The sequence below is a fragment of the Hipposideros armiger genome, unplaced genomic scaffold (assembly GCF_001890085.2).
Source record: "Hipposideros armiger isolate ML-2016 unplaced genomic scaffold, ASM189008v1 scaffold_163, whole genome shotgun sequence".
NCBI lineage: Eukaryota > Metazoa > Chordata > Mammalia > Chiroptera > Hipposideridae > Hipposideros > Hipposideros armiger.
Window position 1 is genome coordinate 2,736,868 of NW_017731513.1, and position 18,679 is coordinate 2,755,546.

The window sequence follows — 18,679 nt, forward strand, 5'->3', positions numbered from 1 at the left end:
ATTCCAAAGTCAGGTGTTTAAACAACTTCTGCCACTCCCTTATGTGACCACCTTAGAAGCCTACTGGCATTTCCTTAAACAGACATACCCCTAAAATTCATTGTAGCTTGCACAGAATTTTGCCCAAAATAGTAATTATGGATACTATATAATCACTAAAACAAACATTTATAAATGGAACCCGAGGACCAAGAATAAGTAATGCTTATCAACGATAAGGCTGTTTACACTGTTCTCTATGCTGGCAGGCATCTGCTCTAAACTGCTCACCTCTTCATTCTAGTGCTTAGAATAATTACAGTCAATACTCTTTGCATAAGTAAACGAGTGGCTATGGAAGGAAAGGAGGAAAGAAAGGAGGGGAAAAGGGAGGGAAGGCGACATGCCTTCTCTCTGCTCCATCAAACCTGGCTGTGTTCTAAAACTGTTGGTAAGTCAGATATCTATCACTTTAGAACCTCACGGGCCCACCTGTGAATATGTGTAAGCAGTCACACTTCTAATTATAAGGTAGATTTTTACCAACTCCTTATGACCTGTTTCTGTATGACATGATACAATAGAAAAGGTACTGGTTTAGTCAGAAAATTCGAATTTTAGGATTGGTTTGGACATGAAGTATCTATGGGACCTTAAATTTTGTCAGCCTTGAGATCTCTTACCTTTTAATAAGACAGATTAGATGATCTCTAAGGCCCTTTCAGCCATGAATACATTTCCAAAGTGGATGATAAAATCTGGATGCACCACGCTGGCAAAGATAATCATGTGTGCCAATAACTTATTTCAACTAGGCAAATATTCATACCAAGTACAAACAAGTCCTGTGCTTGGTGCTATCAGGGACTCCAACATTAGTAAGAGCTTACAATCAATCTAGCGGCTAAAAGGCATGGATAACAACTTGCTACATTTCAAAGTAGGAAGAAACTCTAACTGGAATGCTCAAAAAAATTACTGGTGTACACAAGAGAATAGCTCATCTGACTTGGAGGAGCGTCACGGGAGAGAAAACCACCTAGAAAAACTTCACGAGGGACACGAGCGTCTGTCGGGTGAGTTGGATGTGGAACGGCAGTCTTAGTGTTCCTGGCACAGGGACGACGACGAGCAAGGTCACGGGGTGTGGGAGCTGAAGATCATGCAGCACATGGATTCTGTAGGGAGGCATGTTTCTACAAGGTGAGGATGGAAGGATACAGGCTACAGCGAAACTGCACAAGGCTCAGACGTCTAGAAAAGGGCTTGGGGTCCACTCTGCTGATAATGAGAGCGAGCCAAGTTTGAAAGGGAAGGTGACCCTTGTGGCACGGTGAAGCATTAACTGTAGAGAGGAACATGGAGGCAGGACCTCTACTGCCTTCAAGAAGGGCAGACATAGAGGGTTCACACAGGGCAGTGGCTGTGAGAAGGGGAGCTTCTCAAGGCAGCAGGCCTCTTGGGCAGAAGCTGCAGAGGGAGAATTTCAGGTCTCGTAAAAATAAGAAATGACTGATGTTTGTAGTCAGAGGTTTCCTCGTTTACATCAAAGAAGCTCCTCTCTAGTTTAGTCCTTCCCTAGATATTCTGACCCAGAGGTTCTTGGCACTTGTATGATAAACACAAGCTTAAAATCAATCAAAACAAACCAAAAAAACCCCAGATACCGTGGCCACACCCCAGAATATTCTGAATTACAGAGAATGACTCTAAGTTGACAAAAGTTTCTATAAAAGCACATATCTAGTTGAGAACTAGTTTGCTAAAAGACAAACAAAGGACAGTTGTCCCAATCAGGGGCTGGGACAAGGACAGCTAGTCACTTAGATACAATGACCCTGCTTTATACGTTTCTGTTGTATTAGTCCGAAATCACTGACAGGTTTTTTGTTTTGTTTTTTCTGTAACAGAACAGAAATCAACTGTGACAAAATCACATCTACAGCGATGCTATTTCTAAAGGTTGTGCAGCTTCTCCAAAAACCTGGCTCTCTTTGGTATCCACATGGAAGCAATTCCGTCACTGAGAAGCTGAAGAGTTGGCGTTTCACTTCTGCCCTCTAAGGATAAATTCTGGGAATGTTCATCATGTCACAATTCCAGCAAAATGAGTTATGTGGAAATACTGGAAACTTCAAGCACTTAAAACTTTGCAGATGAAGGTTAGCTACATAGAGACAGAAACATACCTAGTATACTCACTGGGAAAGAGTTGAGATAGAGGGTGAATAAGCATTCTTACCGAAATAGTAAAATACTAGCTGGTCAAATTTTTTATCAGACATCTATCCTTTTACATCTGATTCCCATCAACCCCACACCACCGTTTCTCAAAACTCTACACATTGAAATATATTCCATCTGTGCTACAGTGTAATATTTTAATACCTTCCCTGAAGAGTCAGTTTGAATGAAATGATTTGCTACATGATCTTTGGCTAATTTCTTAACCTCTCTGTACATCAGTTTCCTCATTTATAAAGTGCAGATGATCTCATCTATCTTAAAAGGATTGCTTTACAGATTAAATTTTGATGACATACAAATCGCTTACTTCAGTCTCTGCAAATTCTTTTAAAGACAGTTGCTGCTATTACTAATCATTATCAGTGATGCTCTACACACCTCATCAGTTCCGGGTCACTAGGCTTTCATAGCTCATAGCACGTTTCTAACCTGTCTAAACCAGGGTGCAGAGTAGAGACCCTCAATGGGCCACACTGTGAATGACACCCCTGGAGAGGATGGTGAGGCAGTGCTGTCCTAACTTGTCTCTCGTGGCCCAAGTCCAACCACTGACAAACAACTACAGAGAGAACCAGAAGGCAAGCAAATGCACACAGGAACCACAGTGGATGCTCTGATAGCTATGCAAAGAGAAGGGCTCCTAAGGAGAAGAAACATATGTCTATCTGAGGTACGAAAGCAAGAAGGAAAGAAGAAATGAATCATCATGACAGCAACATCAGCTTATTTTCAAGAAAAGTAGGGTAGGTGTTTTAACTAACAAAGGGTGAGAGCTGCTACCTGAGCACACAGGCTCGGTGACAGGCAATGCTGATGACGGTAGTATGCACTCTTCACCCCACTGCATGGCACCACCATCCAACCTGTCACTCATGCCCCAAACTCCTCCTATGCCCAGGGATCTGCTGGGCCCAGATCCCAAATACTCCTGACCCTGTTCTTTCTGCTTCTCCACTACTGCCACCAGGCTCTCCCACCTGGACCGCCACGAGCGCTTTCTACTCGTGTCCCCACTTCCATTCTGGCCCCGGGGAACCCACTCTCCATAGATGCCACTGTGATCTGCTCCTCCTCGCTAGCACTCTGCCCCAAGGTCCTTCCGTGCCATGCCGCCTCTCATCACGCAGGACGCACGAGGCTCCGATGTTACATCCTCAGACATGACCACCCGCCTCAACCACCCACTGAAAGGAGCCCGCTCCTCGTCGCTACCACATCACCTCACTGCAGCTTTCTCTTTTTACCTGGCCATGACAGAGCTTACCAAAATGTCTGCCTGCTTGCCTGCTAACTGTCTGCATGACCTTTATAGTACACAGTTCACAGTGACAGGTAACTTGTTTCTTGATTCACCACTGTATCTTCAGCACCTAGAACATTACCCGGTATGCAGCAGCCACAAATCTTTATCAATGAATAAATGACGGAATGGAAAAGGTGAGTTTTAAAAGACGGTGGAAATGGTCACCCGTCATAAATATACAGTAATGTTCAGACAGCCTATCATCAATTTACATAATAAATAAAGTTGTTGAAGAATCGATAAAATAATACTTTAATTACCTGGACTGGGCTGGGCCTGAGGATCACAGTAATTCTCTGTAGTCATGAAAATAACTGCCAATCCAATTTCTGCTTCAGGAATAGGTCTGAGACCCTGCCTAGTAGAATAAAATAGTATGATATCATCTTCCAATTAATAAACTTATTAAGATGATGTCAAGCTGAATCTTTTTTTTCCCCAAAGAGGAACAGCAGTTTTATGGTATGGAGAGAATTTCAAATACTCAGAGTACCAGCTTGCTCCCTGGAGCAATGTCACATGGGCAAGTCCACCATGTTTCACTAACTCAGTCCTGTCACCTGCAGTGACTAACAAGGGAACAGATCCTTCCAGGTGCAAAATTCTGTCATTTTCAGGGTAAAGAGGAAACTAACACCCAGATGAAGCAACAAAATATGTTTTTATAAGCAAATCTATGTTTATTAAAATCTTGAGATGAAAGAAAGAAGAAGCTGGGGGGGAGTACAAAGAACTACATATAAGCTATATGTACACGTTATGACTCTTCGAAGTTTAGTAAGTCAAATCATTTTACCAATTTACATGTGTTAAGGAATCTTACTGTGAACCTATTTTCTATTGGTCTAGAACAAGAATAATAACTGTTTTATAGAACAGTAATGCAACACAGTGTCATCGCTCCACTTAAGTCCTGGAGGCTCACTAAGCTGTGTGTGTGTCACAGTCCCTCCTCTCCACTGCTGAGTTGCACCTCACAGCGCAGCTGCACTAGTTTGTTCAGTGCTTCACCCACTGAAGGAAAGCTTCTTCCTTTTCCACCTTTCGTGATAAAGTGTATCTGCTACGAACATTCACACACAGGTTCCCATGTGGGGAAGCTGGGCGAGGAGCGCCATGTAGGCAGCTGTACTTAGGTTCAAGCATCTAGCTTGTAGTTTGGGGAGGGGGCAGATTCGCAAACACGTTACCTAGTTTTAAGTAACTATTAAATAATCAGTGAACAAAATGCATGTGTGTTACTGGTGGTTCAGCAATGACAGCATCTCGTGAACCAAGGATTATGAGTCATCCAATTTGTGCAAAGCTGCGAAATGGGTGAGGAGAGGACAAAGAGAAATAATTATAGTGCTAACGGGAAGAGTTCTGAATGTGAGCTAGGATTCTCGGAAAACACCTCAGCAAGGACAAAACCAGGGTTATCCTGTCCCCCTAGACATATGGAGTTTTAACCGAGGCATGCTACACCCACTAGGACAGCTCATCAAGACAGCAAGGCACTGGGCCGGCCGAGTAGCACGTTGCTTAAGAGCTGGCTTGGGATGCCAGAGGGCCCCAGTTCGGATCCCAAATATGAGGGCCAGTGACGCTGCCCTCTAGCTAACATACTGAACAACAGCTCAACCTGGAGCTGGATTGCCGTCAGTCGCCGGCGACAGCGTAGGCTGCAACCCCTGCTGCAGTGGGTTGCCATGGGCTACTGTGTGTAGCCAGCAGCCAGCGTGAGCGGCCGTCCAGAAGCTGGCGACTGATTTGCCTCGCCTGGGAAGAGCATTGCAATGATGGTGCCAACTTGGGCCAGTGAAGCAATGTCCTCCACAAATAGACTGAAGAACAAAAGGACAGCAAATTGTCTGTTCCCATTCCCTCAATTCCCCAGTGCTGTTCCCATCCCCCAATTCCCCAAAAATCTTAAAAAAAAAAAAAAAAGACAGCAAGGCACTAAGAGGCCTGATGTCACCCTGCTGTCTGACTGCCGCCAACAGCTGGCTTCACCGGCCATTTCCTAGCCGGCCTGGACTAAGAGGATGGGTACTGTAAGTGATGTCTTCCTCAAGCTTTAAAGCTGTCTTCCTTCCAAAACCAAACTGCACCAGGGGCTAAATGCTAGAGCATCCAGTGCATCCCTTGGTCTCTGCACAGGAAAGGCAGTGAGACACAATGGCGACGGGCATGCGCTCTGGAGCCAGGCTCTGGGTCACATCCCCGTCTTCTCAAGCCCCGCTGGCCCTGTGCATGTGGGGACCGCAACAGTAAATGATACACAGGGCCGTGTGTTTGTGCACGCAGAGCTACTGGAACAGAGCTGGCTGCACAGAGGTCTGTAAACGCAGCTGTCCTGCTGCCGCTCTGCGGACTCTGGGGCTGCCCGGAGGTACGATGCTGCCTGGAAGGCTTTCTCTAGAATAACCTTCTCCCCTCTGCCCTGTCTCCTGCTTCCTTTATACACATTGTAATTATCCATGTACTTGTCTGCATCTCTTTCCTGATTGACAGCAAGCTCCAATGGCTGCCTTGTTTACCATCATATTCCCAGCCTAAAACATAACAGAACCACAGTAAATTTTGGTCGTAGTAGTAAGATGGCATCTTTGTTACACAGGTATTTTCTTTTTCACAGCAATAAATATGTGTCTATCTCCTTTAAGTAAAATATTTATGATACAAATAACTGAAATTTTACTCTTTCCTTCAGCAACCCCATAGAAGAAAAACAACAAAAAAGGGATCTCCATAGTCAGAAGGACTCCTGGCACAGGAAAAAAGAATAATGTACGGAGGTAGCTACGGGCTTTTTAGGCATCTGAGCACCCTAGGCCCTAATTATAACACTTGTTGCTAGGTGAATAGAAATGTAGTCACCATACTGCCAAGCCTGAAATTTTCACAATACTTTTTGGCTCCAATAGTGCTAAGATTATGAACACCAATAAAGCGTCTAGGAAACAAAAACCCTTGATTTAGCTCTATCACACTCTTCCTCCCCACTACAAACACTATTATAAGAAGATATCTGACATTTTTTTCCTGCTTTCCCATGATAGCCTATATAAGAGGAATAAAATTTTTCATATGCATTTTTTAATGGGTAATAATCATCAAGTGACAAATACATTTCAGGTCGAGGCAATTGCAGACAAAAATTTACATTTGAGTTGTAACTTTCTGAACTGCTACATATTTTACCGAAAAACTTAAATACTACTTCATTAATTTAGAAAGGTAAATTCTGTAAATTCTATTAAAATTAAGAGGCAGAAAATAAATACTGAATAAAATTATGGATAAAGATATTCTATTGCTAGCATACTAAGTCACAATAAATTTTCAACTACTACACACAATAAAATCTTTCTGATAATTACAGTAATACTTTTCATTGTTATATGGAACACAACAAAAATTACATGTAAAACCATCTACTTGCACATTTTTATACTAATAAAGAGTAAGTCTGTACCTTTGGAGCATATCCATAATTGAATGAACCCATTTTTTCTGAGAGTCAGAAACGAAGGCCTGTGAATTTGTTATTCCTACATCAACAACACAAGTTCCAGGAGCTGAAAAAAAACTATTTTCTTCTTCATTTTCTTCTGTTATCAACCTAGTATTTCCTCCTCCAAAAACAACTGCTGAACTCAATTTTTTATGCTATAAAGGAAAAAAGAAAAAGAAAAAAAGGCATAAAATAGCCACAATTACTCGAGTACATTGTAAAATTGGGAAGACTTTGATTTGGAAGTAAAATAAAAGCAGAGCTGAAGTAGAATTGGCTGTGCTTCTTGGGAGGACACTCTGTTCCACTCCGAGGAGATGCCTGGGTCACAGAAGCCCTGCGGCCGGGCAGCATCACATTGTCCAGGGCTCCCCACACAGCACATCCACTGTGGGCTGACCTGCATCACTTCCCATCTAGGACCCAAACCCCAACTCTCAGCACACAGATGACATTCAACAGCTGTTCTAACTGAACAAGTTAGAACTTAAACCAAAGTTTTTTGTCCCCCCCCAACTTACATAGTTATATAAATTTAATAGGCCAATTAACAGGTATTATAATCATATACATGAACAATGGGCAGGTTCTGGTGCCTGGGCAGTTTTCATTCCACATCACACTTCTATACAAAATACCGAAAGAAAATGAATTAACAACTATTGATACCAGTAATAATTTGTCCTAGTTTATAACAAACATTTTCTTTTGGAAAATTTAGCTTATAACAGTACCTGCTTGGCATTCAGGAATACAAATGTTTTCCCTCTGAAGATCTGTTTTCTTTCCTGTCGTTCTGACAGGTCAATATTTTCACTCCCAATAGCTGGTTCATCAATAGGTGGGTAAAAACTGTAGAAACAAAATTAAAGTATATTCTAGTTATATACTGCTTGTAAATGTGCCATTACATTTGTAAATGAAGTAGCTACCTGGATACTAAAGGACTTAATTTCCATAATACCATTTAATTGTTTTTAAAAAGGAAGTTTTTATCCGGGACAAAAATAGCAAAAAGCATTTAAATGCTTTTTCTAGAAATATGGTGACAGGTGCCACATAGGTTAATAGCACTGTTCATTATTTCCTGAAAATATATAATCCAAAGGTAGATAATAACAAGACCCAATTAAATATACCGGGGGTGACAAAAAAATGTTTACACATGACTTGTATTCATCTTTTGTTATCGATACATATTATTACAATTTTAACAGTTTTTTTCCCTTTCTTAAAATGTGTATACATTTTTTTGGCACCCTGTGTATATAACTCAAACAAGTTATATGAATTACAAAAGTGTTGAGAGAGACATTAATCATAAAGATCAACTTCTATTATGTATTAATAATGTCCCTATTCCAATTCTGTGAACTACTACTCTAAGTGTTTTGTTATAAATCTCTGGAGAAGCTCAAGAAATTAAAACTTACATTATTCTGTCAGTTTAAATAAAATTTCCAAAGTGAGGTTTAAAAATATAATCTTTTAGCTCTTTAAAGGATGCTATAAAACCATCCTAATCGTCCATGGAAATGAGGGAAAAGAAGAAATTAGAGACGTAAAATCAAGTTAATTCTTAAGCCTCTCCTCAGCTCACAGTTTCAACTTTCTATAATATATAATCAGATCTTTTGCAACAGCTATTCGTAAGTGACCAACCTCTCAGCTTATCTCCACCTTCCAGTAAAAATCACTAATGTTCATGGATAATGGAAGACCCAATATTGTCAACTTGTCATTTCTTCCCAACTTGATCTATAAATTCAATGCAATTTTCCTATAAAACTACCAGCAAGCTATTTCGTAACTGACTCTCAGAAGAAATGAGCTCCACTCCCCCACGGAGCTGTTACTGTTCGGGCCTGGGGCCACGGGTACAGGAACAGGGCTGCCGCCCCACAGGCCCAGGGGTCCATGTACTGGCGCTGGCACAGCCCACGTGCCCTATTGCCTGCAGCTCTGTGCTCTGCACTGCCTGCCCTCTGTGTGCTCTTTACTTACTGGCACACGTGAAATATTGGCACACATGAAACATCATTTCACCAAGATTAGAAACAACCAATTGAGCATTTGGGGATCCTTACTTTACACGCATAAAACCTCTCTAATAAAACTGAACTATAGCATTAAATCCTAAAATAATCATTAAAGGGGGACTTAATCTAAATAAAACCAGTGCCACCGTATTTTGTATGTCATATTTTATGTAAAACACATGAAATACCTTTCAAGTGGTGGAAGCTGTCTCTTGGACTGGACTGCTTTAAGAAATTCAGTAAAATATTCCGGCTTTACAATCGGACGTCCACAAATGAGTGCACATATTGTCTAAAAAGGAAAAAACACATGTAAGTGCATGTATTCACTCCAGCTTTTTTTTTTTTTAAAGATTTTATTGGGGAATTGGGGGAGGGGAACAGCGCTGGGGAATCGGGGGAAGGGGAACAGACAAGTTGCTGTCCTTTTGTTCTTCAGTCTAGTTGTGGAGGACGTCGCTTCACTGGCCCATGTTGGTATTATCATTGCGCTCTTCCTGGTGAGGCAGATCGGTCGCCGGCCTCTGGATGGCCATTCACAGCGGCTCTTGGCAGCTCACGCTGGCTGCCAGCCACACATGGTAGCTTACAGCAGCCCACTGCTGCAGGAGCTGGCGACTCACACAGCAGCCCAGCTCCAGGTTGAGCTGTTGTCCACCATCTTAGCTGTAGAGGGCAGTGTCACTGGCCCCCATGTGGGATCCAAACCAGGGCCCTGCTGCTCAGAGCTGGCATCCCAAGCACATTATATATGGCAAAATATGGTAATTTAAAAACTGCTATTGGGGGGTGGGGGGGTTGAGCAACATAAAATATAAGTCAACTTTAAAATGTATTCCATTTTTAAAAACATTAAAATGTCAAAAAGTATATCTTAGGATTGAGGCAATGTAACATCTGCCCTAGAGAAAACAGTATCACAAGCGAGAAGACCTTTTCAGTCTGTCTTTCCAGCAGTTTGTAACTACGGAATAGCTGTTTCAAGTAAATAAAGGAATAACTGTTTGGGGTTTGGTAAAAGTTCAACACAAGTATATACAGATTGGGGTGGGGGGTGGGCTTCAAGTAGCAAATGAATTAAGCTATAGGTCTCAAATAACACATATTCACAAAATCTGAGAAAGATTTTAAAAATACCACTATTGGCAATGAAAACGAAAATGAAGATTCAGCCACATTCTAGAAAATAATCCAGCAAAAGAATTTAAGTACACTTCTAATAACATAGGGTCTGACCTAAATACATACGAATGTGCAATTTAGGGTGTTTCTGAAGAACGGAATCTGAAAGAGACCAACCTCAAATGTGAATGACTCAACGACTTCTTGCCTGAAGCAAGAGTGTGGAGTTCAACACTGGACTGAGGAAGCTCTGACACACGGAATCCTGGGCAAAGGATTTCAGTCCTGTGCCTCGGATTCCTCATCAGAAAATAAAAATTGACCTGAATGCTCTTTAGGTTCCCTTTTGGCTCTAACATTCAACAATTTTAAAAATACAAGCTAACCTGTGCTTTTGGAAAATTTTCCAAAAAAATAATGACAAGCTTCTCTTTTTTGGCATGTGATCAAAAATACTGAAAAGGAGGAACGCTCTGCAAGCCTTTGCTGGTGTGTAGCCAGTCCTATCTGACGAGGAGAGCCAGGCGGTGGCCAGCAGGTCCCAGTCCCGGAACTAGTGTGTGCGCTGGTGATGGCTGCTAGCTTCCAGGTCTGTCAGGGACTCAGCAAAACATCCCTCAGGACCGTCTTACTGACTTGGCTCCCATTTCATACCCACCAAGCAAGGGCATGATTACCTCTTCCATCTCTCAGGCACCTCGGTATCTCAGAGTCCACCCGTTAAGTATTCTGATCACTATAAGGGTGCAACCCTGCTGAAAACTACTAAGTGGACATTTTGATTTATGAATCTATTAGCTGTGGGTACACTGGCATAAATGAGTACTCTGCTAAATTTAGAAGTCAATTTCATAAACTTGCACAGATGAAAAGATCCTTGTTCAGACATAACCCCACCAACATCCAAATTTGATTTGAGGTTCCATCTGAAAGCAAGCCCTTCTCTACGACACCTCTGTTACTATAATCCACACATTCTGATTTAACTAATTATGCTAGATTTTAAGGGACTTTTCTACCACCTAATAAAGGGATCTAAATATTTGTTGCTTTTCACTGTAAATATTAACCCAAAACAATCCTACATATCTACGATAAACCTGGTTAAAAGGAGACAAATCACCTCCCAGTGTTTTTCTTCAATTAGCTTTGGGTATAATCAAATCTGAGAAGATGCAAAATCTGAAAACACACCAAAGTGTATCACTGTTTTAATGAATAGTCAACATCTTCTAAAAGTACATACTCTACAAATCTACATTAGGGTAATATTAAACTACAAGACCTTAAAAAGTATTTGTGATTAGGACCTTACACCAAAAAAATATTAAACAGAAAAACCTGAGATGAGACAACAGAGACTGGAGGAAGACAGCTTGACAGAGGAGACATGAGATGCTGACTTTGAGAACTGGTAGTCGGTCTCTGGTTGTTTTGCTCTTAGACTGAAAACACAACTATATGCTGTATCAACTTCTTGGTGAACAGATAGCATAAGTCATTTTTCAAAATGCTAAATCAAATATCTGAAATACAATTCAATGTGCTTTTGCATGCCTCACGTAATAAATACATGATCAAAAAGCCATTCTAACCTCAATGGTACACAAAAGCATGGGGTTGGCATATAGAAATCGACAACTCATAGTTCCGACTGATTTAAAGTAAGTGGCTTTAAAAATTACTGTGTATAGTGAGCGAGTAAGCTTAAATTCACAGAACTTATTTTAACATAATAACAAGGCATTCAACCTACTTTAATGGTAACTTTAACTGATACCATGACAAGGTGAGTGCATCCTTCTGTCCAATTGTTTACAGTAAGTCCTCCAAGTTGTAATATTGCTTGATTTAAAGCGGTTTTCCCAGAGACATCTAAGCAAGAAGAGCATGCAACCAAAGGCTCATACTCTACTCTGTAAATGAAAACGAGTTACATCAAGTTGTGGCATCACAGTTACAGAGATGACAATTTACAGAACTTTAAATTTGAAACTCATATCATATGCTGTTGTTCTTAAACTTTCTAACTAATGAAATAATCAGTTCCTAAATCTGGAGTTGCAATTAAGAAAAAACAACAATCAAAGTTAACATTATACTTTCACCTATGTGGCATCAAATGAACGCAGCTCAAAGTCCCATGGCCCACTCAAACTCTTACCCTGGCCCTCCCTACCTGTGACTGGCAAGAGACATGGACCACTTGTGGTCTAAGTTCACCACTGTGCTAAGGAGGAACTCAATTAGGCAACCGCTAGATTTTGATTAGTGCAAAATAAAGGTGTCCATTTTTAATATAAACTAAAAAACATTCTTACCTGAATTTACTTTCAAACACTCCAAAAGTAATTCTATCTCCTGTATTCAAAGTTCGGGTAAGGCCAGTCTGCATTTTTTCCTCATTAACAAAGGTACCATACTTAGAATTATCTTTTATTGTCAATATAGGGATTTCATCTGATTGACTCTGAAAAAAATATCAATAAATGAAAGTGTCTTTCCACTCTCAATATTCAACAATGTTTTCCTAAACCTATTAAAAAGAGAGACACAAAACCTAAATATCACTGAAGAGATCCAACATTTGCTGATAGGCAGTGTTTGCTAAAAATATTTTTTCTTTCTTATTACCACCAGCACATGATGAGCACAGCTATTTGTATTACTTTTATTGCCTAAGGTTGTAACAAAAACAAGCAACCAAAACAAACTCAAGGTCATTCAAAAGAACTGTGGGGCATAAGCAACAGCTGTTTTCCATAATAAAACAAATCAATTCTGACTGTGAAAACCTACTTTATTCAGGAAATCCCTGTGTTCACAGGGCTACACAAACTCTAAAGCAGGAGACAGGACAGTCTATTCACTGCTCTATTCCCAGGCCTGGCAGAGACTGACAAACAATAAGCACTCAAAAATAAACATTTAAGTAAATAAATATAAATATGTCCTAATTTCTCTGAGTTTCTAAATTAAAACAGTAAAATGCTGAAGCAGAAACTTCAAAATTATCAAAGTAAACAATCACCACTGATACTACTGCCAAAATGTGAGCGTTTAATTTGTTTAACATTAAAAAATCTAACAGCGTCATGGAAAGTCCTACACTCTCTCTTATATATGGACCACGGTAATCTTCTGCGATTCCAACCCCACGCTTACGCCAGGGAAATAAAATTCGACACGTACCAGGTTGGTTACCGAGAAGTTAGCAGTTAACACAGCATGATTCCGGCTGATTGACTGATCCTTTTCAATTAGAATGCCACAGTTTTTTCTTCCGACAACGTACTCAGCGCCCGTCAAGAGTCTGTAGGGTTCTAAGAGAATTAAAAAAATTAAAAAAAATTGATGAGGCATACATGTATGGCGTGCAAACACATATGCGCGTGTATACATAAACAGGCACGGCAAATATTTAAATATTTTTACTTTGCTATTTAGAAGTTAACAGTCGGCTCTATGAATCAAACTCGTTTTTCTACGAAAGCCTCACCGAAGGATGCAAAAGAGTAGATGGAAAGGTCTACCCTTTTTCTCAGGAAAAAACAATACTGAAAAGTGTGAGTCTAAGGCCGTTTTAACGTCTAAATTGAATGCGTTACCAAACAAAACCAACATGCAGCTGACCCTTGAACAGCGCGGTTTTGCCCTCGAAGTTATTCGCGGGTTTGGGGGTCGTCACCCCTCATCCCTGCGTTGCTCAAGAGCCAACTGTGCTATCTGTCTGGAATCTAACAAACGAATTCAAAAGTCCATCGGGCAAATGTAATGTAAGACACTGCCAGGAGAAACGTGCAAGTCACGGGGACTGGCCCTCGCCGGGGGTCACACATGCCCTCCAGCCACAGCGAGGAAACACACGCCACGCACAGGAGCTAGCCGCGCAGGCGAACGCAGGCGCAGCTCAGCCCGCAGCCCCGCGCACACGTGCGGCTTCCTGCCTGCCGAGGGGACTGCGCGCCTCGGGGTGACGGTGTCCCTCTTGGCCGGCGAACCGGCCGGCACCGCGCGAGCTACCTGCCAGCCCGGCTACTTGCCCGGCGCCCGCCAGCTGACCGTTCCCACCGCCGGGGCTGCGCAAAGAAAACGCCTGCTTTTCCGGTCATGCTGGTTCAGAACCGGACTTGAAAGGACGCTCGCCGGGATACCGTTCACCGGCATCACCTTAGCTCCTTCATACAGCAAACCCCTGGCGTCACCAGCGTAACATGCTGTCTCTCCTCCAAGTTGGACACGCGACGTGTCACAGCCGACTCCCGCCACTCCCTCGGCGGGCTGCCGCCCCGCAGAGGCCGGGAGTCGGGCCCACTTCGGGGAGCCCGGCCCACCTCGGGGAGCCCGCGGACCCGACTGGCCCGAAGCTCCAGCCCTCACAACCGACGCGCCACACCCCCGCGCCCGATGCTCCGCCCCCACCCGACGCGCCACACCCCCGCGCCCGATGTCCCGCCCCCACCCGACGCGCCACACCCCTGCGCCGATGCTGCGCCCCCACGCCTGAAACGTCACACCCCCGCGCCCGATGCTCCGCCCCCGACGCCCGACGCGCCACAACTCCGCGCTCGACGCACCGCCCGCCCCGGCCGACACTCCGCCCCGCGTACAACGCAACGACCCCGCGCACAACGCAACGACTCCGCGCACGATGCGTTGCCCTCGCGCATGACGCGTTGCCCTCGCGCATGACGCAATAGCCCCGCGTACGACGCCCCTCCCTGCGCAAGACGCCACGCCGTCGCGCACGACGCACTGCCCCCCGCAGTAGCAGGGCGGAAGGGGAAGGCGGCGGCGCCAGAAGGCGGGGAAAGGGGCGGGGCCCAGCGGTTCTCAGACCCTCCACCCATGGCATCTGTTCCTGAAAAAATCTGTCCTCCGACACCTCCCTTGCCGGCTCACCTCGGGCTTCGCCCGCAGTCGGGAGCAGCTTCCACATGGGTCTGGTCTTCAGTGTCGGGGCGACGTGTAGCTGCGCAACCGTAGCTGACAGACGTGAGCTACTGCAGCCACTGTTATCAGATGGGCTCCGTGACGTGCGCGCTCCCGGGACCGCGCCTGCGTAGAAAACGGGTAAGCTGGAGGGTGCCTTGGTGCCTGGTCGCCACCTGGTGGCTGCAAAGCGAATAGTGCAATCTGTATGGAACTGTGCCGTGTTAAAGGCACAGTTCCCATTTTAAGGTGTTACTAACCTGTGGCTCGCGACCGCTTTGGGGGGTCGAACGGCCCTTTCAAAGGGGTCGCCTAAGACCATTGGAAAACAAAAAGATACTTACATTACGATTCATAACAGTATCAAAATTGCAGTGATAGAGTAGCAACGAAAATAAGTTTATGGTTGGGGGTCACCACAACATGAGGAACTGTATTAAGGGGTCGCGGCATTAGGAAGGTTGAGAACCGCTGTTAGCGAATATCAGAATACCTGCTTTTGTTACAGTGCAAAACGTCTGGCTGCTCGCCGTGTGGGGACCCAGGCCCAGAGGAATGAAAGAAACTTCTGCTTCAGCAAAAATTAACAAAGTGTCTTGTCAAGAAATTGGGAAAAGATAAACTAAATGCTTTTAGCTTGCTTGTTAGGGAAAAGATAAACTAAGTATACTTTATAGCTTGCTTGTTAGGGAAGAGATAAACTAAATGCTTTATGGCTTGCTTGCTAGGGAAGAGATAAGTTAGGTATGTTGTTAGAAAAAAATAAATAAGTCCTGATTTATAGTTCGTTAGAAGAAAATAAACTTGCCAAGTTTTATGGCTAGCTAGAAGATAAGTTGACTCTGTTTGTTAAAGTTTTTTTTCCTTTTACTCACTAACCGCTTTTTTTGCTTCTGTATCCAGCCTCAGCTATAAATCCCCCACTAGCCAAGACTTGGGGTCCGCTCTCTCCAATGAGACGGGCCCCCGAGCTTGGGAATAAAGTCTTTGGAATGAAAACTCTTTGTCTCAGTTCTTGTTAATAACCTGCTCCCCAACAGCCGTACGAAAGCCACGACTCGAGAGGCGAGGTTGGTGGAAAGAAGAGTAGGTTTTATGCCAGCATTAAGGGAAGACAGTGAACTCCTTGTCACAAAGCTTGCCTTCCCGCTCTTAAGGTTTTATAGACATGCAAAGAGGGGCAAAACGAAGGAGGAGATGGCCAGGCAACTTAAGGAAAAGGCGCTTCCTAGAAGCTATTCGGCCCCAGGATGAGGAGTGAGCCCTATACTGATGCTAAAACCCCCAAGTTACCGGGCCAGGTGTGCACACTAGTCCAAAATAAACAGACCATTCGAACTGGTGTGCATAGTAAATGCACAGTAAACCGACAGTCATCCAGGTTTGGGGGGAGGAGAGAGAAACAAAGAAAGGAAAGAAAAAACTTTCAAAAAGCCCCAAGCCAAACCACTGTCAAATCGAATTACATCAGCGGTTTAAATTTCACAAATAGAAGATATAGGGTCACCGTTACACTTTTTATCTGATTATGAATGGAAATGTCTTTAAACATTAGCTCCAAAGCAACTTAAGGGAACTTAATACTTAAAGACATTAACACACTAGCCACTTAGGTAATTTCATGTGTTTTCAGTTTCTTAAACTGTAGTCGTTTGTTTATATGGATCCTAATGATTGTGATAATTATGGCGAAAACAAGGATTTCACCCCAAGTCAACTCAAATCAACTCTAAGCGCAAATCAACTTCTAACTTCTCTGTTTCATAATTTTACAGTTTCACCTAAGCAGGAGCTAAATCCTTTCTGTTTCCAGTGGGCACAGACAGGGTCTCCTTCTACTCCAATAGCCCCTAATCCTCTCCACCCACCCTCTGCACTATTCCATTCTGCATCCTCCACCGTGACAAAGTGAACACCCTACAGCACACTTCTGATCAAATAAGCTCTGGTTTTCAAAAGCATTCTGTAACGAGAAGGAACATGTCACTTTAAAAGGCTGGTTTACCAGTCTCTGTTATGAACTGACACGCAGAATTCCTAAACAAAAAAAATTAGGAAATTGAATGAGTGGTATATAAAAAAAGATAATGACTAAGTGCAGTTTGCTCCAGAAATGGAAAGGTGGGTGTTAACTGGGAAAAAAAATATATCAGTGTAATTCACCGAAATAACCAAAAAAAAAAGGGGGGGGGGGAGATCATATGGTCATATTGGTAATTGCAGAAAAAGCATTTGATAAAAGTCAACATCCATTCGTGATTAAAAACTCTCACCAAAGTAATAATACAGGGAACATCTTTGATAAAGGGCATCTATGAAAAAACTGCTTACATTATACTTAAGGTGAATTATTGTACATTTTCCCTCACATTAGGAATGAAACAAGGACATATTTGCTTTTGCCACTTATTTTCAACATGGTTTGGATGTTCTAACTCAGCGGTTCTCAACCTGAGGGTCGCAACCCCTTTGGGGGTCGAACGACCCTTTCACAGGGGTCGCCTAAGACCATTGGAAACAAAAAGATATTTACATTATGATTCATAACAGTAGCAAAATTACAGTTATAGAGTAGCAGCGAACATAATTTTATGGTTGGGGGTCACCACAACATAAGGAACTGTATTAAGGGGTAGCGGCATTAGGAAGGTTGAGAACCGCTGCTGAGTCTAACCAATGCATACAGATTAAAAAGAAAGAATCACACTCATTATTCATGAATGACATGATTGTGTACATTGAAAATCTAAAAGAATGTATTGGCAAACTGAATAAACGAATTTAATAGGGTCACAATACAAAATTTATATACAAAATTTAATTGTATACCTTTATTCCAGAAAATAGAACATATAAACATGACATATAAAATAGACAATTATAGAGCACCAAGTCATCAAATATTGACTAGTAAATCTATCAAAAGATGCGATACAAAACATTAACTATAAAACATTGACAGAAATTAAGTCCTAAATAAATACAGGAATAATATACCACATTTATGGATTATTAAGATGTCATTTCTCCCGAAGCTATCTATGGATTCAATGCGATTTCAACAATGTCTCAGAAGATTTCTTGAGTGGAAATTAATAAGCAGATTCTGAAATATCTATGGAAATGCATAGACTGAAAATAGCCAAGGCAATTTTGAAGACCAAAGCTGGAGTACTTAATATCAAAATGTATTATAATGTTATGGTTATTGTGTTCTATTGGCACAAGGATAGAAAATAGGCAAATGTGTCAAAATAGAAAGACTAATAAATATCCACACGTATAAGATAATTTGATTTTTCCAACGTAATACTACAGGGCAATGATAAAAAGGTTTTTGTTTTCTTTTTTCCCAATAAATGATCCTGGGGATATTGGTTAATACTACAGAAGAAATGAAGACTGACCCTGTATCTCACATACAAAAAACAAAATTCCAGACGAATCACAGATGTAAATGTGAAAGTAAAACAAATAAAAGAATATATGATCAAGAAATAAACAAATCTTTCTTAAACAGAACAAAAAAAGTGTGCCGTGAACCCCAGAATCCCTAAA

At 42.3% G+C, this 18,679-nt stretch overlaps 1 protein-coding gene across 3 annotated transcripts in view; it reads right to left on the minus strand.

Annotated features, from left to right (window-relative positions):
• Window positions 1–15,233, minus strand: part of NBN (nibrin) — a 37,104-nt gene extending 21,871 nt beyond the window's left edge. The window contains exons 1-8 of one of the 3 annotated variants that reach the window (XM_019651654.1): window positions 15,092–15,233; window positions 13,382–13,512; window positions 12,511–12,659; window positions 11,946–12,105; window positions 9,256–9,359; window positions 7,763–7,880; window positions 6,990–7,183; window positions 3,790–3,887 (exon numbers count right to left, since the gene is read on the minus strand). In XM_019651654.1, coding sequence (XP_019507199.1) covers window positions 3,790–3,887; window positions 6,990–7,183; window positions 7,763–7,880; window positions 9,256–9,359; window positions 11,946–12,105; window positions 12,511–12,659; window positions 13,382–13,512; window positions 15,092–15,128 — 991 coding nt within the window. In that variant the 5' untranslated portion in view covers window positions 15,129–15,233. Of the gene's footprint in view, window positions 1–3,789; window positions 3,888–6,989; window positions 7,184–7,762; window positions 7,881–9,255; window positions 9,360–11,945; window positions 12,106–12,510; window positions 12,660–13,381; window positions 13,513–14,232; window positions 14,574–15,091 lie in introns of those variants that run through there. The other 2 variants (XM_019651655.1, XM_019651653.1) reach the window with 2 other exon arrangements.
• Window positions 15,234–18,679: the final 3,446 nt, after the last annotated feature.